Below are 21,101 nucleotides of genomic sequence, written 5' to 3' on the forward strand. Positions count from 1 at the left end.
TTTGTTGTAGAGTGCTGAGGATTTTTAAAGCTTCCTCTGAAGTAGAGCCAGGCAAGTTGGGGTTGACTCCCCTCTGCCACATAGGTCAGGCACCATTATGCAATTTGGCATCCGTCATCCCTGGCTGTTGTTGGGAGTCTCAACAACGTGTAGAGAGGCCCGCAGGTTTGCAGGCCTGCCGTAGTTCAAAGAGACCCACTGTCTTGGCCTGCGTGTCATCTTCGCTAAACATGTTTCTCTGAAGCCTTTCTAATCTGATAATTTCCACATTCATTTTTTAATGTGCAGGCATTATCTTCCATAATACCAGTGTCAAGGATGTGATCTGGGCTCGTTAGCTTGATTTCTGAAAGGGGTTTTCCCATTTCGCACCGTACATGAAATTGCAGAGCTACAAAAATAGGTATTTCATCAATTTTGGGGCAATACCTATGGAGGGCAACCATGACATGATAAAGCCAGTGACATTAACATCACCCTTGATGGAAGCAATTTAACTCTGGTATCTGTACAGAGGTGGTGGCTTTTCATCCTCCAAAGTTCTGCAGGATAGGTTAAACGCAACAAATAAGGTGTAGTTTAAACAGTGATGGGTATGTGGCAGTCGGTCCTATGGCTCCTAAGCTATTTACAGCAGACTTTCAGAATATATATGGTTACAGGTAGGTAGCCGTGTTGGTCTGACGTAGTCGAAACAAAATAAAAATTCCTTCCAGCAGCACCTTAAATAATATATGTGTGAACTTAAGGTGGCAATACTTCTCTACCACTGGCAAAAAAGCATGGCTGGCTCTACCCTTAAGCAGAGTGAGAGCCCTGGCTCAGGTATGAGTTTTGACAGAGCTGATCATCCCGGAAGCTAGCCTACTGCCCTCTACTGAGGGTGATGCTGTTCCATTGCCAGTGCTGAAATAGGAGTCCGGTGCTAGCCTTAGTTGGCTTCGGTACTTAAAATAGGGAGGGAATTGTCCACTGCCTCAGGCAGCAAAATGTCTTAACCTGGGCAAAATGGGTGAGCTGTTCTCAACAGGCAGGTAGCACCATGATGGCTCAGAAGAAGTAAACCTAGGCCTGGAACAACAACTGGAAGGCCTACAGTGCTGCTCTACTAAAGCAGAGCCAGTCTGGCCCTGTAAATTTACCAGTCCGAGACCCTGTACGAGTTCTGGAGAAAGATGTTAATGACAAAGGAGTAATTTGTTGTAGGACCATGAATAGTGCCTTCCTTACATGTTACAGTTGCCAGCTGGAGGCTGCTAGGAATAGTTTCAGTTGTGAGGCAGCTGCAATTGGCATGGATGGGGAACCTCGGGCTGTAGATCTCTTGGGACTCCCATCAGCTGGGGCAAACAAGGTCCATGTTCAGGGGTGGTGAGATGTAGTCCAGCAACATCTGGAGGGCTTCTGGTTGCTCTTGGCTCATCATGGATGGAACAATCTTTTTTTAAAAACAACAACACCCATTTGTATTGCTTATCATCTATGGCAGAACCTACAGGAAAATCCTACATGATGCCCTCCTTATATATTAGGTAAAGGTAAAGGGACCCCTGACCATTAGGTCCAGTTGTGACCGACTCTGGGGTTGCGGCGCTCACCTCGCGTTATTGGCTGAGGGAGCCAGTGTACAGCTTCCTGGTCATGTGGCCAGCATGACAAAGCCGCTTCTGGCGAACCAGAGCAGTGCATGGAAACGCCGTTTACCTTCCCCCTGTAGCGGTACCTATTTATCTACTTGCACTTTGACGTGCTTTCGAACTGCTAGGTTGGCAGGAGCTGGGACCGAGCAACGGGAGCTCACCCCATTGTGGGGAAACGAACTGCCGACCTTCGCATCAGCAAGCCCTAGGCTCTGTGGTTTAACCTTACATTGTTGGAACCCAATTTCTGTTTTCCTTTTCCAGGCTCACTTTCCATAAGCAGGAGAAGACACCCAAGTTGTGTAAAAGTTTGGTTAGAAATAACGCTTTTGAATTTTTATTTTTGGCCTGGTTATTTCTCCCTTTGCAAGGAAAGGACCCCCCCAGATCGTGTGTCTCAGGCTTGATCACCTTGGCACACACAAGCAAGGCTGTCGTTTTAAAGTTCACAGTCCGAGTTCCAATCCCCAGAACTGGCTTGTAAAGAATGCAGCTTTCATTTCTGGCAAAGGCAGCACTTCCAGTCCATGTTGTGGGCAGAAATATCAGAGCAGCCCTCATTCCCCCTGGCACTGCAGCCCAAGTCCTACAAATACTAGGGTGGCCAGAATAACACTCGGAACGTCCAGCAAGTTTAGATAAAATATCCCAATGCCACTGAAGAAAAATGAACACTTAATATGGCAAGACTAGATTTCAGCAGTAGAGCTAACAAATATAAGGACTTGTCCTCAATGATCCACTTCACTACAGCCATAGTATTTTGAAGAATCCTGAGATCCAATTAAACAAGTTTCTAGATCTCATGGATGCAGAGACAAGCTAAACAAGGAAAAGGCTCCACATGTACCTAATTCCTTGCTCATTCTTAATTCTCTTCTGCATTACTGTTCCACACTTTACCCTACTTTGTCCCAGGTGAGCTGTTACTGCCTATCATGGGATCTGAGACTGAATGAGCCCATTTGCCTTAATCTGAATTTAGAACTTGCACCCCACTCACCGTCTTCACTTACTACCCACTTAGAACACTCTTTAGCTCAGCTCAGCTACATGCTGTCTAGAGTGGACGGTAGATCGGGATCTGCTGGTAGATCTAGGGGTGCGTTGCAATAGATTCGTAAGTGTATGACTCCCAAAGATTTAACAATAGCAACCAAAGAGAGTCCCTTCCCCCACGCTGCTAAATTAGGCTGCTGAAGCAAAGGCGGGGTAGGATCAGAAGTGGATTTGTGTGTGGAAGGGCGGAAGATTCTGTTCTGGAAACAAAACTGACTGGCTCAGCATGTCCTCAGCAGCACCCTAGTTTTCAGTTCAACATGCTGAGATGCCCATTTTGTGCAATCATAGATGCATGAAGACAATTTACAAACTGGACTAGGGGTCGCCATCTAGCAACTATCATGGCATGCACTAGTGTCACCAAGATTTTTTTGGGGGGGAGGCATATTGCAGAGGAACGAGAGGAAGCTGTCATGGGTACCCCACACATTGCAACCAGTTGGCTACTGGCTACAATAGAACGCTTGCTTCAAGCCCCCCCCCAATTTTTTTTTGGGGGGCGCACGCCCTGCGGGCATATGGGCACCACATTGGCAACTCTGGTGCTAGGAAGCAGAACTTTAAAACTGCTTAGAGACCACCCCCTCAAAGGAGGGAGTGACGGTGGGGAAACAATTGCCCCACTTGCCTGCATCCTTCCCCTTGCTCAACCAACTTGTTCCCACCTTCTCGCTCCTTATTCTCCAGAATTAAAAAAAATTAAACCTGTTTGCAATCGCATAGATAGCTCAGTTGACTAGTGCATGATGCTGATAACACCAAGATTTCAGGTTTGATTCCCATACGGGACAGCTGCATATTCTCACACTACAGGGGGTTGGACTAGATGACCGCTAGGGATCCTTCCAACTCTATGAATCTAAGATGAATATGATTCTCCTTAAACAAAAGATTTTAAGTATATAAACAGGGGAAAGATACTGAGTAGGCTCTTCTATTAACTGTATTAAATGTATGAAGTATGTTGCTTTTCTTCCTTGTTTATTCAGAGATATTGATAATCTGGATTATAATCTTAGCAACTCATTATCAGATGCATTGTTGTAAACTGTGCAATTATGTTTCCACCTCAGCACTTGTTTTTCGATGTGCTGACATATATACACATCTATATAAATAAATACAAAGGCAGCCCATCAAGCAAAAGCATCCTTCACATTTTAATTTATTAAGTGTACGGTGGGAGGAAAAAGAGAGAGGGGAGATCTGTAAAAATGACACCAAAATGCCAGCCGGGGGGGGGGGGGAGACAACAAGCCACTGGGAGGCACACCCACACTTTTCCAACCCCCCGCCCTAACACTTTTAACTTTCCTGCTGGTGGTGGAGGAGGGGAGAGGAAGAGGAAAATGAAGCTGTTAGCTCCTCCCCAATGCTCACTCTTTCCTCCCTCAGCTGTCAGATAAATAGAGTCCTGCTTCTTGAGGAAAGGGCGGAGCTTATGCTAGAAAACTCAGAGAGGCGGGGCCTATACCGAAAAGGCCCTGCCTCTGTCATCCTCACTCCCGGGGCCGATTGACCAGGACTTCGCCCAAGGCCTCCAGCACTTCACGCTTGTAGTCTTCGAAGTCGCCGTCTATCTGGTTGACAGAGCGGTCTTCCACCACCCAAAGGTGGCAGTTGGTCTCTGTGATAAGACGGGCATCGTGGCTCACAACGATCACGGCTGGAAGGGGGAAAGAGGCGGGACAGTTAGCACATCTTGCTCTGAGAAAATCCCACTTGCTGCAACCCCCCCCCAAAAAAAAACACTTCCACAGGACAATATACCACACTTTTCCACGTATAAGACAAATGTTTTTCCCCTCTATAACAGGCATAGGCAACCTCGGCCCTCCAGATGTTTTGGGACTACAACTCCCATGATCCCTAGCTAGCAGAACCAGTGGTCAGGGATGATGGGAATTGTAGTCCCAAAACATCTGGAGGGCCGAGGTTGCCTATGCCTGCTCTAAAATAATGCTAAAAAACAGGGGCCGTCTTATACACGGATAGTGCACGGGGGGGGGGGGGACTGGTGATCGGTTGCAGCCGCAAGCAGGAGCTTGTCAGCGGCGATTTGGTGGGTGACTGGGGGCTGTGGCAAGGACTGCTGCAGTAATTGGGCGGGTGTTTGGTTGCTGCGGCAAGGGCTGCTTTGGTTTGGCTGCCCCTGTGTCAATTGGACATGCAATTGCCGGCTGATGTTGGCTTCAGCATTTGTCAGTTAGTGATTTTTGGGATTCCCCCCAAAACAGTTTAATTTTGAGTCCCCAAGAATTTATACATGGGGGCGTCTTATACACGGGAAAATCGGCAGTCCGGTTCTGCTGCATGTATGGTGTCTTCAGGCACATCCACACCATGCATTCAAAGCACACATCTACCATTTTAGCAGTCACGGCTTCCCCCAAAGAATCCTGGGAACTGTAGTCCACCCCTCACAGAACTACGATTCCCATCACCCTCCACAAACGACAGCTCCCAGGATTCACGGGAGGAAGCTGTGTGTGTAAATATGCTTGAAATGGGCTTCAAATGCAGGGACTGGAAGTGACCCCAGCTGCAAACTGATCATTCCGAATGTAGGAAACATAATCCACATGCTCTTTAGAACAGCCTTCCCCAACCCAGTGCTCTCCAGATATTTCACTCACCTCCTTTATACTCGTTGATGGCATCACCCAAGGCATCGATTGACTCAATATCCAGGTTATTCGTCGGTTCATCCTGGGGGGGGGGGGGTCAAGAAAAGTCATAAATAGAGGATGAAGTGCATGGGGGTGGGGGTGGGAACAGTCTCTTGGCTTCTCATTGCTCTACAGTGGTGGGTAGTGGGGGGGGGGTGAGGGTGGAGAAGGATGCTTTCGGCTCCCAGGATCTCTGTAGTACTGGGCAGAATTCAGAAAGCAGTCTTGCTGGGTTTCCAAGCATTAGCAACCGGAAGCCAGTGCAGACTCAGGAAAGTGCTTTTAAGGACCTTAAAGATTAACTCAGGATCTGAATCAGAGGGTAGCTGAATGGGGTTGTGAAGAAAAGAGCAACAGAATTGGAGGAAGGTGCACCAAGGATTACCATCCTTTCATTAAGAGACAGGGAGAGAAGGAAGGAAGGAAGGAAGGAAGGAAGGAAGGAAGGAAGGAAGGAAGGAAGGAAGGAAGGAAGGAAGGAAGGAGAGGGAGGGAGGGAGGGAGGGAGGGAGGGAGGGAGGGAGGGAAGGAAGGAAGGAAGGAAGGAAGGAAGGAAGGAAGGAAGGAAGGAAGGAAGGAAGGAAGGAAGGAAGGAAGGAGGTAGGTCTTATTGTGGCCTCTCTGTTTAACAGATCCAACAGTCTGGGACTGCTCCAATATACTCTGCTGGCGGTAAGGTAAAGGCAATTCCTTGGGGAACAATCCCAGTGCGCCAAGATTGATTAGTTTCAAATTTATTGTTATTTTGTAGTAATGAGATAACTAGTACAATCTTACAAGATATATCCCATAGTTCTGGTTACAGGTAGGTAGCCGTGTTGGTCTGGATCGAAGTAAAATAAAAAAATTCCTTCAGTAGCACCTTAAAGACCAACTAAGTTTTTATTTTGGTATGAGCTTTCGTGTGCATGCACACTTCTTCAGATACAGTGAAATGGAAGTTTCCAGGCACTTATGTAGAGAAGGGGTGGGGAGGGGTGGGGATGGGGAGGGGGAACACTTCAATCTCCCAGGACATTCTATACAAGATCTCAAAGTAGCTGTCTTACTACAAAAGAATTTCAGAAATAGACTGGAAAGAGAAGTTGCTGAATTGCAACTTATCACCAAGCTCAAAACCATGGAGGGACCTGGTTTGAACAGAGATATCGGGTTCTTATCTCATTATACATGATAAGCGATCTTCAGCCATCTCAACCCTTGCTTTTTCATGCAAAACCATTTGCAGTCGTTTGCGGTCATCAACAGCTATCAGTCAGTCAATCACCCATTTCCACCACCCTTCTGAGTGATCCCCCCTCCCCATCCCTACCCCTCCCCACCCCTTCTCTACATAAGTGCCTGGAAACTTCCATTTCACTGTATCTGAAGAAGTGTGCATGCACACGAAAGCTCATACCAAAATAAAAACTTAGTTGGTCTTTAAGGTGCTACTGAAGGAATTTTTTAAAGATATATCCCATACGCCGCCCCTCCTCTTCAAGGAGTTGTGTGTGTGACTCACCAAAATGAGGACATCTGGTTCCCTACAAGCCAACTCGGCAAAGACCACACGGGCTTTCTGTCCCCCTAGAAGGAAGTACAAAACAGAAGAGAGACAATGAGGTGAGATGCCCCCCCTCTATGCAAATGAACCTAAGAAGAGCCCATCTAGTCCAGTACCCTGTTCTCACAGGAGCCAGGGAAGCGAGCAAGCAGGACCCGAGCACAGGAGCAATCTCCCCGCTTGCGGCTGGTTTTCAGAGGCATGCCACCTTTGACGGTGGAGGTAGGGAAACAGCTTTGCCAAAGCTGGGGCAGGTAAGCTCTTTCATCCAGCTAAATAAGGACAAGGGGTGGGTTCACAGCTGTTTAGCTCTGTAAGGATGACCATTGGTTATATGCATGGTTTACCCGAGATTCCTGCATTGCAGGGGGTTGGACTAGATGACCCTCAGGGTCCCTATGATTCCACGAGCCCCAGTCTTTTTCTAAAAGCTGTTAAATATCAGCCCCTGAAAGCCGCCCGCTTCCCATTTCTCCAGCCCAAGGTGGAGCACAAGCATTGAAGGCCAAGCAGGGACACTCTTCTTGGCAACCCTTCGTTCTCCAGCCCACCCTGCCCTAAGGCTCCTCCTTTTCTTCCTCCTACTCCCCACTTCCAAGAGAGTACGTTTCCGAGCACGATTCAAAGTGTTGGTGCTGATCTTTAAAGCCCTAAATGGCCTCGGCCCAGTATGCCTGAAGAAGCGTCTCCACCCCCATCATTCAGCCCGGACACTGAGGTCCAGCTCCGAGGGCCTTCTGGCGGTTCCCTCCCTGCAAGAAGTGAAGTTACAGGGAACCAGGCAGAGGGCCTCCCCGGTAGTGGCACCCGCCCTGTGGAACGCCCTCCCATCAGATGTCAAGGAAATAAACAACTATCTGACTTTTAGAAGACATCTGAAGACAGCCCTATTTAGGGAAGATTTTAATGTTTGATGTTTTATTGTGTTTTTGATATTCTGTTGGGAGCTGCCCAGAGTGGCTGGGGAAACCCAGTCAGATGGGCGGGGTATAAATAATAAATTTATGATCATGATGAATATTTTATATACCAGAGAGCTTGCAGATCTGGATGGTATGGGCGTGGCTCTCCAGGCCAAACCGCCCCAGGCATTTGCGGGCATCCTGGTAGGGCAGGTTGAAGTTGCGCTGCAGGTACTCTGTCGCCGTTTCCTGCATATTCAGCTGGTCGGCATACTGCTGGTTGAAGAACCCGATTTTCTGCCAGGAGAGAAAAGGACAGGTCTTTCATCCTGCAAAGGGAAATGTCACCCCGCCCAACTATGGCGCCTGCCCTGTGGAACGGCCTCCCATCAGATGTCAAGGAAATAAACAACTATCTGATGTTTTGAAGGCACCTGAAGACAGCCCTGTTTAGGGAAGTGTTTTTTTTTAAAAAAAACATACATTTTTATGTGTTTTTGATATTCTGTTGGGAGCCACCCAGATGGGTGGGGTATAAATAAGATAAAATAATAATAATAATAATAATAATAATACCCCCCACTCCCTTAACCAGTTTAAAAGGGTGCCAAATGAGGTGCTGTGCGAGCTCAGCCAAATGTTCCTGGCAAATCTGGACAGGGAAGAGGAACTTGACATCTTTCCGCAGGGCCTGCAAGACGGAGCTGTTTCACCAGGCTTTTGGCCAAGGCACAGTCTGACCCCCCTCTCTCCTTCTGTAATCCTTATACAATTCTAGCCCAATGGTTGCCATTAATTTGATTCTGAATGTATTTCAATTAATTGACTTTGTGATTTTATGTACCGGTACACTGTGCTATTTTTACTTGTTGTTAGCCGTTCTGAGCCCAGCTTTGGCCGGGGGATGGAGATTATATATATATATATTAGAGATCCCATTGCTCTGCACTGATTTTTCAGCAGACCATACTTAGAGACATGCATCCATTATGCGTACATCCCCTGTACGGAGGAGAACTGCAACCCACATCCAGTGGACCTGTGGGCACGCTACAGCAGCGTTTCAGCAAGAAGTGAGGCTGCGTAGGGTATGCGGCATCACGAAAGTTTCTTTATTTACAGGAAATCAAAACAACAAAGATGGCTAGTGTGAGCAGCTCCAGATGTGAATCCCTCCCTCCCCCCGCTCAAAATGTCATTCCACATTCCTTGCTGTATTGTCACGGGTACTTACCAGCCTGTGGTTTTTTCTCATTTCCCCTCTTGTCTGGAAGGATGAAAACAGAAACAAAAACAAGTTAAGAGTGTAGTCCAATGGTCTAATGACCTTCCTTGATTAAAGAAGAAGTGCTCGAAAAGATCGGATTCATCAGGGCCAAAATGCCAGCTTCAAAGATGTTGCTTGCCCAGAGCTGGAAAGATGATAAGATACCTATGAGGGCGGACTGGCAGATGAAACTATTGGACTATGCAGAGATGGCAAGATTAACTGGGAAAATCAGAAATCGGGAGGATCAAAACTTCAACAGAGAATGGGACAAATACAGATTGTACTTGAAAGACCACTGTAAACACTTGAACTCTTTGGCAGGCATTAAATAACTCTTGCAATGATACACAGACTTTGGATATAATTGTGGGCTGTAAACTGGATGGATTTACAGTATAATCTGCAGTTGGAAAAGTTTTTTAATGAACCCACAGAGGGGAGGAGGGAAGTCCTAGGATTCGAAAGAATACTGTGTTAAATTTTAATATTTGCAAGAATATTTTTCTGTGAATTAACTTGTAAAAACAAAACAAAAAACCAACACACAAAAACAAAATGCAGCCTATTTTGGGATCGTGCAAAATGAAAAGGAATGATTTTGTGCCTGGTTAAGGTGCAAGAGGGACATTTGAGCAGCAGTGATAAGAGTTTGCCTGGATTTCACCAACACCTACTGTTCTTTTGGTCCCCGTATGGCCTCCCCCCCCCAAAAAAACCCACCCTTCTTTTTTTAGATAAAATTTTGGGTTGGACAGCTCTTGGGGTAGGTGTTTGCTCAGCAGTTAAACCCCTCAGGTCCAGGCTTACAAACCTGGGTAGGAGAATACGTGTTGGCTGCAAAGCAGAGCCTAAGGTTAAAGGCTCTTGCAGAAGGCCCCAGATTCACAGGAGGTGGGCAGGCATAGACAACAGCTGGGCCTGCTCCAGCCCGGTTCCCACCACAGGGCCAAGAAACACCACTTGCCCTGCAGGAAGGAACCCCTGATGCCAGCTCCCGTTGAGCACGTGGTCCTTGGTGTACCTGTAGAGCTTTTATAAATGTCGCTTAAAGGACTCTCTAGTCAAAAAGTGGTATATGAATCTACTAAATGAACACATGTGGCCATCCACAGATGGGTCCTGCAGCTCACCCCTTGCCCCCCAGCAATGGCGCGGCCCAATTCATGCACCATAAAGAGAGCTGGACCATAAAGAAGGCTGATCGCCGAAGAATTGATGCTTTTGAATTATGGCGCTGGAGGAGACTCTTGAGAGTCCCATGGACTGCAAGAAGATCAAACCTATCCATTCTGAAGGAAATCAGCCCTGAGTGCTCCCTGGAAGGACAGATCGTGAAGCTGAGGCTCCAATACTTTGTGCAAGACAGGAGTGCCTGGCGTGCTATGGTCCATGGGGTCACAAAGAGTCGGACACGACTAAACGACTAAACAAACAACAACAACAATTCATGCACCAAGGGGGCTTAATTTGAGGACACACCTAGAGCAGCCCTTCTCACTGCCTCAGCAGAAATGGGACACACATTCCTGGCTGGATCAGAAGAGGCACGTGGTGGAGGGAAGACAAGCAGAAAAGAGGAACAAAGAGGGAAGACAAAAACGGGGAAAGTGGGGCAGGGCTCACTTACCGGCGTCAATTTGCCCGTTAACAGCAACAGCAGCGTACTTTTCCCGACGCCATTGGGACCCACGATACAGACTGAGGGGAGAGAGAAAAACAGAGTCAACTCTGAGATCCCTGCGTGGCAGGCGATGCTATCAGGAGATCCTTCCCGTGGACTGCTCTCAAGAGGTGAGGCAGACAGACTTGAGAAGGGAACTTGCAGGCAAAAATAAAACACTGCAAGAGGTTGAAATGGGGATAAGCCAGTGTGGCTCCAGATGTTGCTAGACTCCCAACCTTTAGCTGTGACGGCCTGGGCTGATGGGAGATGGAGTCCAACAACATCTGGAAGGAACTAGGACGGTTTCAAAGGACACACTGAGGTGGATTTCTCGTTCAGTAAACAAGAGGCAAACATGAAGTGCTGGCAGACAAGTTTCTTAGAAGGATTTATTCACCACCCCTGACCCCAAAACCACTTACTTCGAGATTCCATGTCAATCCCAAAGTCCAAATTTTTGAAAAGAGGCTTCTGCCCCTCATAACAGAAGTCCACACCTACAGGAGGGAAAAAGGAGGAGAGAGATTGGGCAACAGGGAAGGAAATATCTCCAATTGTAGCCACTGTGTTGTAGGAAACGGTGGAAATAAATGTTGTGTGTGTGCTATTCTCAAGAAATATATTAATCTATTATTATTTCTAAGTTAGTTTTGAAGAAGCAATGGAACAAAATAGAATCTGGAGATCTCAACAACAGTGTTTCTTTTTAGACCCAGCTTCACAATTAAATGTATGTTTTTGGTCTTAGTGGCTCATTCTAGCTACACAAGCCTGTTTTGCTTCCGTTATAGTACAAGTCCATTTAATGTATGTTCTTATATGCTATTGCTGTAATATATTGTTGCAGCTATCAGTTACAATGAGTGCCTCTTAAAACTACAGTGGTACCTTGGTTCTCAAATGGCTTAGTTGTCGAACAAATCGGCTCCCAAACGCCACAAACCCAGAAGTGTTCCGGTTTGTGAACAGTTTTTGGAAGCTGAACGTCCGACGCAGCTTCCGATTGAGTGCAGGAAGCTCCTGCAGCCAAGCAGAAGCCGCACCTCGGTTTTTGAATGGTTTCGGGAGTCAAACGTACGCCAGGAACCGATTAAGTTCAAGAACCGAGGTACCACTGTATCTGGAAGCAAAACAGTCTTGTTATGAGAAATTAGCTGTTTTCATAGTATGTTGAGACACATGTAAAAAGTAATTCATAAATGTTGTAGTAATAATCATCATATATTAATATCTGTCTATCTATCTATCTAATAGATGCCATTGATTTCTTTTCTTTGTGATTTTCTGAAGTCGCCCAGACAACTGCCTGCCCCTGCTCCCCAATGGACTCTCCCTTGCTAAGGCAGACTCGTACCATGCAAGCCCAGAATGGGTGGGCTGAGGGGCGGTGGGTTTGGAAAGGTGAATTTAACAGTGTACTCCTTTGGCCGCTTCAGCAGCTCGGGCACCTCGCTCGCCTCTTCATCCGGGTTCTTCTTACGGCACTTCTGCTGCTTTCGGGTCAGGGCCTCCTTGGTCTGCTTTTCCTGGGGACGGCCAGAGGGAGACAGGTTAACAGGGACCTGTTTGCAAGCATTCTTGACAGGCCCAATCTAGGCCCCTATGTTCTTTTAATCTCACCAAACGGAAACCCTTAATTAAAAAGTGCAATACAGTCATACCTCGGTTTAAGTACGCTTTGGTTTGAGTACTTTCAGTTTAAGTACTCCGCAGACCCGTCTGGAATGCATAAATCCACTTTCCATTACTTTCAATAGGAAAGTTCGCTTCAGGTTAAGTACGCTTCAGGTAAAGTATGGACTTCCAGAACCAATTACACTCATACGTCGGCTTAAGTATGCTTCAGGTTGATTACTCCATGGACCCGGCTGGAACGGATTAATCCACTTTCCATGACTTTCAATGGGAAAGTTCGCTTCAGGTTAAGTACGCTTCAGGTTAAGTACTCCGTGGACCGTCTGGAACGCATTAATCCACTTTCCATTACTTTCAATGGGAAAGTTCGCTTCAGGTTAAGTACGCTTCAGGTTAAGTACAGACTTCCAGAACCAATTGTGTACTTATACCGAGGTACCACTGTACTGTGTACATTTTTTTTCAGACACAAGGGCCACTGAGAACAGAACCAACCCCCTTCCTGTCAACTTCCCCCACTGGAGCAAATGTCCTTCCCTAATATCTGAGGCCACGCAGAAGGCTAACGGTGCCAGGTGATCTTACTCCAATAGTTGTGCTTATTTAATCGCTGTAAAGAACACTGCAGCGTGTAGTCCCACAGATTAACTCAGGGAAAAGCTCTGTCGCCTTGGACCACCCTGCTCCCAGGAAGCCCACAGAGAAGAACCACGCAACCTTTTGGGGGGGGGGTCCCTCCCGAGTCTGCTGGTCCCATGACAGAATACAAACCGGAAACCTACTGCCTGCTTTGTTGACTTCCCTCCGGCCTTGAGGTCTTTCAGTTTCTTCTCTTGCTTCTCGTACTGTTTCAGAAGCTCCTTCTGTTTCTGCTGATACATCTTCTTGAAAGTCACTGGGGTGGGGGGTGGGGTGAAGAGAGATGCAGAGGGGTGAAGAGAACTCTTAAGAACTGCATTGGTTGAATCAATCAGCCTGGATCTGCCTTCTCCAATCTGGTGCATGTTGTTGGACACCAACTATCATCAAACCCGGTCAGAACCCAATAGGCAGGGATGATGGGAGTTGTAGTTCAACATCTGAACTATCTTGTCTTGAATTGGGAGTCTAGCTGTGGCCAGCAAAGACCTTGAGGCAATAGCTCTCCACCATGTTGTGAAGCACTCCTTGGAGCCCAGCTTTTTGCTATCGCAGATAGCACCTGAGCCAGGAAGTTCTATTTTGGCCCTGAAAAAGCCTCCATGGCCGGAACCCAGGCGTGCGTGTTTAAGCAGGCTTAGTTGCAACATCTCCTGGTTAAAAAAAAAAAGGGTGTCAGGATTGCAAGTGAGAACTTCAGGCTGGCATGCACACACTTCATAACATCCAATACTTGCAAGCACCGGTATTTGCTAATCAGAAGTATATTGCTGCCAGATGAGGAAGTTGCCCTCTTAGCTGTTATAGGCGATAAGGACGCATGGACTAAATCTTCCAAGAAGAGGTTTGTGAATGACAGGTAACAGAGATTCAAATCTCCCTGGAAATGCACCCTGGGAAAGTCAGGCATGGGGAAATCTAGTTTTGCAGAACTATGGGAAGTGGATTCCAATGTGATCCAAGTCACTGCTTGCCACTGAGCAGGGACTTGTTTTGCCCCAGGGCTCAAAAGCAGAAGCAACCTGGTTTCAGTTGCTCAATCCTAGAAAATACATTTGATAAAACTGTTTTGCTATCTCAGCACTTGCATATTGGCCAAAAAAAAAGGGGGGGGGGGAGGCTGGAGACACGTTAGGCTGAAATGCCCCAGTTTTAAGATTCCACCCAATCTACTGAATCACTAATCTTGAGACCTCATGCTTCCAGAGGGGTGCCCCCCAATTTATCCCCCCCATATTTAAAAAGGGGGGTAGAATGGAGCCACCTCTGCTTAGAGTTAGGCAGGGAGTTCAAATTCTGCCACCTCATTACTGGACAAGCATATCTGCACACATTTATTTAGTTATTCTGTTGGCAAAACGGAAGTTTTCTGTCCCGCTATTCCCCCATTCTCACCCTTCCTTGAATTTAAATTGATTTGATCAGGAGCCGGAGCAAAGGGAGGAAGAGAAAAGGGTAAGAAATTGCCAGTGAGTCGTTTCTGAACTTTGCAGCAAATGGTCGTACGTTGGCTGAGTTAAGTGGTGAGGTAAAATATATTGAACAGAGAGAGAATGAGTTTTGCCAAACATCAGCATTCCACATTCTGTGTGAAAACGTCCATCTCCCTTGCCCTGGCAGAAGGCATGGGAATGGAGAGGCAGCCCCGAAAACTCTTGGCACAGTCATGCGACTCCACTCCAAGTCACAAGATCTGTGTCCTTGCTCCGGTTTGAACAAAGGAAGGAGCTGATGTTGTATCTGCAGCGAAAGGAGGCCTCTGGAGACGCTGCTCTGGGGCAAGGAGATTTCACAGTCTAACAACATTCCACCCAGTTTCGGGCCTCTAAGTTTCTGAAGTACCGCACTCTGAACTGGAAGTAGACCTCAATCCCAGAGACTCACACAGGGCTTAAATGTACAAAAGTAACAGCAGCCTGGGCACTTGGTAAAAATCCATTGAGAGCACCCCTTGAGCTCAGTTCAATACACACGACTTCTAGATTCAACCCTCTGATTCTAACTGTACTTGAAAGCTGGCCCTTTAGGTCATTCGAAACTTTACGCTCTTTAAAACAACAACAACCCACACAAAAGAAAAACACAGAGTCAAAAGATTCCCCCAACATGTCTAAAACCCTTCAAATTCCAAGGAATTTTGAAATTGAAACGTCCGAAGTCAAAATCCAATTTCTCTAACTTGACAGATTTCTAGATTTTGGGGGGGATTAAAAAAATGCTTCAGTTCTACAAGGTTACCTTATGACCGATATTGAATGAGTTTTCCTTGACGTTTCACTTCCTTAACTCCCCCCACAAAGAAACCCAACAGCACCCTAGCAACGGCATTGCCCCCCCCCCAAAAACTGCCTAGCCCTTCCAATGTGGAGGCTTCTGTGGGCTCTTACTATAGTTTCCTCGGTAGTAGAAAAGCTTCTGCATGTCCAGATGGATGATATCCGTACAGACGTCGTCCAGGAAACCCTGGTCGTGAGAGACAATGAGGAGGGTCTTCTTCCATGTTTGGAGGTAGCTGTAAGAGTGTGTGGAGCAATCGTTAGACAATGAAGGAGAGAGGATTGGTTTTCACAATTTTAACCCATCACCAGATGCTTTTTAAAAGGATTATAGGGAGTACATTTTCCTTGTAATGGAGCCGCCCTGCTTCAGAAGCAGTGGCCCGGAGCGCCTTCCATCAGCTGGTGGCCCAGCTACGCCCCTATCTGGACAGGGATAGCCTAACTACTGTTGTCCATGCTATGCTAACCCCAAGGTTAGATTACTGCAACGCGTTATATGTAGAGCTGCCTCTGAAGACGGTTCGGAAACTTCAGCCGGTGCAGAATTCAGCAGCCAGGTTGCTCAGCAGAGCAAGACGGTAATATTACATATTACCAATTAGTTTCCGGGCCCAATTCAAAGTGCTGGCTTTGACCTATAAAGCCTTAAGCAGTTCAGGACTGGAATACCTCAAGGACCCCCTTTTTCCATATGAACCTACCCGGACCCTGAGATTATCTTCTGGGGCCCTCCTTTGTGTGCCTCTTCCTCGAGAGGTCCAGAGGGTGGCAACTCTGGAGTGGCTCCCCATCTGTGGAATGCTCTCCCCAGGGAAGTTCACCTGGCGCCTTCATTATACACCTTTAGGCACCAGGCAAAAATATTCAAAATATTCCTTTTTAACTAGGCCTTTGGTTGATCTGATTGACATCCTATGCACTTTTAAAATGTGGCTCTTTTTTAGGGTGTGTGTGTTATTGGGTTGTTTTTATTTTGATTATATATATTGTGGTTTTTATGTCGATCTTTTCTGTGAACCGCCCTGAGACTTCCGGGTGTAGGGTGGTATATAAATTCAAACAACAACAACAACAACAACAGTTTCTATGTACAGATGTTCAAGGTTAGGCCTTCTTTTGAAATCAGGAACAGAGGCAAAAGGAGAAGTATGTAGGTAAGGTGGCAATTAGGAGGGGCTGAGAAATTAACAGAGAGGGAAGGATTCTGCCCCAAGGAAAGCCTGTGACCTGTGTAAAATAAAACAGGGTCCTTTCAGTGGTGGCTCCCTGGTTGTTGAATGCCCTCATAAGAACGGCCTGCTGGATCAGGCCAATGGCCCATCTAGTCCAGCATCTCCCAGTGGACACCCAGATGCCTATGGGAAACCAGCGAGCCTAAAAGGAGCATAAGGACACTCTCCCCTCCTGTTGTTTCCAGCAACTAGTATTCAGAAACAATGATGCCTTCCCTAGAGAAGTGTGTCCATCTCCATCACTAACTTTGAGGGATTCAAAAATATTCCTGTTGGCCCAGGCATTTGGTGGTTGAAGAATACTGTTCCTGGCAGCCCCGAGATCAACACATAGACACATGTTTTAATCGCAAGTGCTTTTAGATTTTTTTTTTCATCGCAACTGGTTTTTAGAACATTTTAATCCATTTAAAAATGTTTTTACAGAGAACAAACATGGCAAAATGTGTGTCTGTTCGCAGCCCAGGGCTCTTTGGGGAAGAAGGGTGAGATACAAGTTCAATAAATCAATAACTAAAGCTCGTGTGCATCTTATTATTTCCTGCCAGGGCCTGCATTTGCATGCCATAAACAATGCAAGGCGTGGTTGGTTTTCCTTGGTTGGTGGATTTTAAACTTTTATTGCAAATCGTCCAGAGGGTGGCATCCATCGGGCAAGTAAAGGTAAAGGGACCCCTGACCATTAGGTCCAGTTGTGACCGACTCGGGTTGCGGCGCTCATCTTGCTTTACTGGCCAAGGGAGCTGGCGTACAGCTTCCGGGTCATGTGGTCATGTGTGAACCAGAGCAGCACACGGAAACGCCGTTTACCTTCCTGCCGGAGCGGTACCTATTTATCTACTTGCACTTTGACGTGCTTTTGAACTGCTAGGTTGGCAGGAACAACAGGGACTCACCCCGTTGCAGGGATTCGAACCGCTGACCTTGCGATCGGCAAGCCCTAGGCTCTGTGGTTTAACCCACAGCGCCAGTAGGATGATGGAAATAAATGATATTAAGTAAAGAAAAAAGGCTAGCACCAAAATTGCTTCGCCCACTCTTCACTGGAAACTGGGCATGTTCACCCGCACAGGTGCCCCCCCCCCAAGCTGCAGAAGCCGAGCTGTTATGCCCCCAAATGCATGGAGTCAGCAACTTACTTGTTAAGCCAGATGACGGCATTGAGATCCAAGTGGTTGGTGGGCTCATCGAGCATCAGCAGTGTGGGTTCCATAAACAGCGCTCTGAAAGGAAGAGAGCGGTTAGCAATGGCAAAGGGCCATTGCTCGGTGGTAGAGCATCTGCTTTGCAGGCCAAAGATACTGGGTTCGACCCCCAGCATCTCCAAGTGGGGCAGGGAGAAAACTGTGCCTGAAACTCTGGAGAGCTGCTGCCAGTCAGAGTAGACAATACTGAACTAGATGGTTTGACTGTTCCTACACAAGCAACAGAGGCCATTTGCTCTTCATGCTCAGTTCCTGTTTGCATAAATTGGCTCGGCCTCTCCTTAAACAGGCCCACATTTCACTGGCGACTAGGAGTGGACACCGGCCGCCTGATCAGTTCTGAACAGAGGAGAGGTGCAAATAAAACATCTCTTTGTGGGTGAGAGTGGTGGGGGCTGATATAGGTGTCTATCGTCCTACTGACAGGAAGGGCAGCCATTTTGTGTTACACCACACTGCCAAGGCAGCCATCTTGTGACCACCACGGCACTTTCTCAGAATTCCAAAATGTAACCAATTGGCTGCCGAGACAATCCCTGATCTACATTGTGCGGTGCAAGACAGTGCGTGTTTTGAGGCAGAACGTGGCAGCGGCGGACTTCCTTATCCTAAAGCCACTCGTGACAGGAGAAAATGAGTGGTATACCACCGATGACTGGGTTAGGTCCATTAACGTCTACTCTGAGGAAAACTTAGTCGACGACCACTCATCACAAGCTAGCCCCTGTGACCTTTCACCCTTTGCTTTATTGGACTCCTGTGCTGAAATCTGAACGATGCTGTATTGGATTTCTGATTAAAACTGTTCCGTTATACCCAGAGAATATTGGCCACGGGGCAACAAATGAAAACTAATTAACTTCAAGGATACGTCATGCTGATGCTCCCATTTCTCCACCTCTCCCCACCTGGCAATTACCTGGCCAGGGACACCCTCATCCGCCAGCCTCCGGAGAACTTCTTGGTCTGCCGGTTCTGCATCTCAGGGTTGAAGCCCAAACCTGCCAGGATTCTCCGGGCTTTTGCCTCAGCTGCTGCGGCTCCTGTAGCTCGCAATTCCTCATAGACCTGGGGGAAGGGGAGGAAAAATATGGCGTGAGCGGAGATCAACAAAAGCCTACCGACCAGAAGTTGAGTGTGAACACGTCCCTTCTTCTTTTTTTCTCACCCCACAAGAGAAGTGTTGTCTATGCTCTGGTAACCTCAAGGTTAGATGGCTGCAACACGTTATATGTAGGGCTGCCTCTGAAGACGGTTCGGAAACTTCAGCTGGTGCAGAATTCAGTGGCCAGGTTGCTCAGCGGAGCAAGACGGTTTGAGCATATTACACCTGGTCCGACTGCACTGGCTACCAATTAGTTTCCGGGCCCAATTCAAAGTGCTGGTTTTGACCTACAAAGCCTTAAATGGCTCAGGACCGCAACACCTCAAGGACCGCCTCTTTCCATATGAACCTACCCAGACCCTGAGATCATCTTCTGAGGCCTTCCTTCGTGTGCCTCCTCTTCCGAGAGGTCCGGAGGGTGGCAACACGAGAACAGGGCCTTCTCTGCAGGGGCTCCCCGTCTGTGGAATGCTCTCCCCAGGTAAGTCCGCCTGGCGCCTTCATTATACACCTTCAGGCGCCAGGCGAAAACGTTCTTCTTTAACCAGGCCTTTGGTTGATCTGATTTACGTCTTATGCACTTTAAAAAAAATTTTTTGTGGGGTGAGCCCTATTGGGTGGTTGTTTTTATTTTGATTATGTATTTTGTGGTTTTATATTTTGATTTTATTCTGTGAACCCCTGGGTATAGGGCAGTACATAAATTCAATAAATAATATTAATAGTATTTGCTTTGCTTTGCTGGCCTTTGTAAGAGCAAAAGAAATGCCACTCTTCAAACGTCCAATTATTGGATCAGTGGGCTGTGACCCATTTAGTCCAGCATCCTGTTCTCACAGCGGCCAACCAGATGCCCATGGAATCCCGCAAACAGAACCTGAGCACAAGATCTTTCTATCCACCTGTGATTCGCAGCAACTGGTATAACTCAGGGGTAGGCAACCTAAGTCCCGGAGGCCGGATGTGGTCCAGTCGCCTTCTCAATCCAGCCCGCGGAATGTCCGGGAATCAGCGTGATTTTACATGAGTAGAATGTGTCCTTTTATTTAAAATGCATCTCGGAGTTATTTGTGGGGCACAGGAATTTGTTCATATTTTTTTTCAAAACATAGTCCGGTCTACCACATGGCCTGAGGGACGGAGGACCGGCCCATGGCTGAAAAAGGTTGCTGACCCCTGGTATAACTAGATGTGCCTGTAGTTACATTTTTGCAGTTCTGCGAATATGTATCTAGGGGCACATTTTGGACGATGCCAGCCGTTCCAGATCAGAGAGCTCCTTGTGCAAAATACTGCTGCCTGGGTAACCCAGGTTTGTACTGCCCCTCAGTCACAGGACACAGAACGCTCTACAAGTACCTTCTCCAGCTGCTCTGCAGCTCCATCGTCCCCTTTCTCCAGCAGCGTCTGCAGACGCTTCTCCTCCTCCAGCAACTTCAGCCGCTTGGTGTCGGCCTTTAGCACAGCCTGCACTGCGGGGGTCTCATCCGCAACCACCTCTGTGAAGATGAAGGAGGAGGACACCACCGTGAAGACTCCGCCGCTTAAGCCCAACGGCCAGGGATTGATCAAAGCCTGCGCCAAACTTTTTTTATTATTTTAAAGAAAACCTCTGCAGCCAAAACACTCATATTGTGCTACTGAATGGAGAGGGCAGGGCTCTAAGATCAGTGGCTGAGCATCTGGTTTGCATGCGGATGTTATGGACTGGGGAAAACCCCAAAGGAACTCACAGGGGAAGGTTCAGAGCCCAGGGACTGGTGGTGCGACAAAGCTAAGCGATCAGAGGGAGAAGAAGGAGCAGACTGGGAGGAGGAGGTGTCGGAAGCTGGAGAGGCAACAGGGTTTAGCGAGCGGGAAGAGGCTGTGGCAGAGAGCAGTCTAGAATCAGAGGCAGAAGCAGAGCAGGGGTCAAGAGGCAGAGATTCAGCTGCTGAAGAAGCAGAGACTCTCCCCCTCCTGCTGCAACCAACTCCACTCCCCTCTGGTTTCCCAGAACATGCAGAGAAATGAAGAGGGTGCAGCAGACAGACAAACTAAAGGAGCCTTTGGCTGCTGGGGAAGGAACCAGAGGAGGACCCTTAGAGAATGGTGGGAAGGCAGGGGCCTTCAGTCTTTGCAACTGCCTCATTGGGGCAAGACCCTGCTGGGATCACTAGGGCTGAACTCTTTTGGTTTCTTCACTGACACTGGGTGTTTTATGGCTGACCTATTCCTGACTCTGGCTCCTGACAGCAGAAGGCCCCGAGAATAT

At 47.5% G+C, this 21,101-nt stretch overlaps 1 protein-coding gene across 2 annotated transcripts in view; it reads right to left on the bottom strand.

Annotated features, from left to right (window-relative positions):
- Nucleotides 1-3,838: 3,838 nt before the first annotated feature.
- The window catches only part of ABCF1 (ATP binding cassette subfamily F member 1), a 37,406-nt gene continuing 20,143 nt past the window's right edge, over nucleotides 3,839-21,101 (bottom strand). For both annotated transcript variants that reach the window (XM_088662709.1, XM_035107242.3), the window contains exons 16-28: nucleotides 20,207-20,346; nucleotides 18,662-18,810; nucleotides 17,677-17,760; nucleotides 15,414-15,538; nucleotides 13,170-13,282; nucleotides 12,107-12,278; nucleotides 11,175-11,249; nucleotides 10,717-10,787; nucleotides 9,054-9,086; nucleotides 7,948-8,116; nucleotides 6,876-6,940; nucleotides 5,339-5,411; nucleotides 3,839-4,368 (exon numbers count right to left, since the gene is read on the bottom strand). In XM_088662709.1, the coding sequence (XP_088518835.1) occupies nucleotides 4,202-4,368; nucleotides 5,339-5,411; nucleotides 6,876-6,940; nucleotides 7,948-8,116; nucleotides 9,054-9,086; nucleotides 10,717-10,787; nucleotides 11,175-11,249; nucleotides 12,107-12,278; nucleotides 13,170-13,282; nucleotides 15,414-15,538; nucleotides 17,677-17,760; nucleotides 18,662-18,810; nucleotides 20,207-20,346 (1,436 nt within the window). In that variant the 3' untranslated portion in view covers nucleotides 3,839-4,201. The remainder of the gene's footprint in view (nucleotides 4,369-5,338; nucleotides 5,412-6,875; nucleotides 6,941-7,947; nucleotides 8,117-9,053; nucleotides 9,087-10,716; nucleotides 10,788-11,174; nucleotides 11,250-12,106; nucleotides 12,279-13,169; nucleotides 13,283-15,413; nucleotides 15,539-17,676; nucleotides 17,761-18,661; nucleotides 18,811-20,206; nucleotides 20,347-21,101) is intronic.

This window comes from Zootoca vivipara, chromosome 2 (assembly GCF_965207765.1).
Source record: "Zootoca vivipara chromosome 2, rZooViv2.hap1.1, whole genome shotgun sequence".
Taxonomy (NCBI): domain Eukaryota; kingdom Metazoa; phylum Chordata; class Lepidosauria; order Squamata; family Lacertidae; genus Zootoca; species Zootoca vivipara.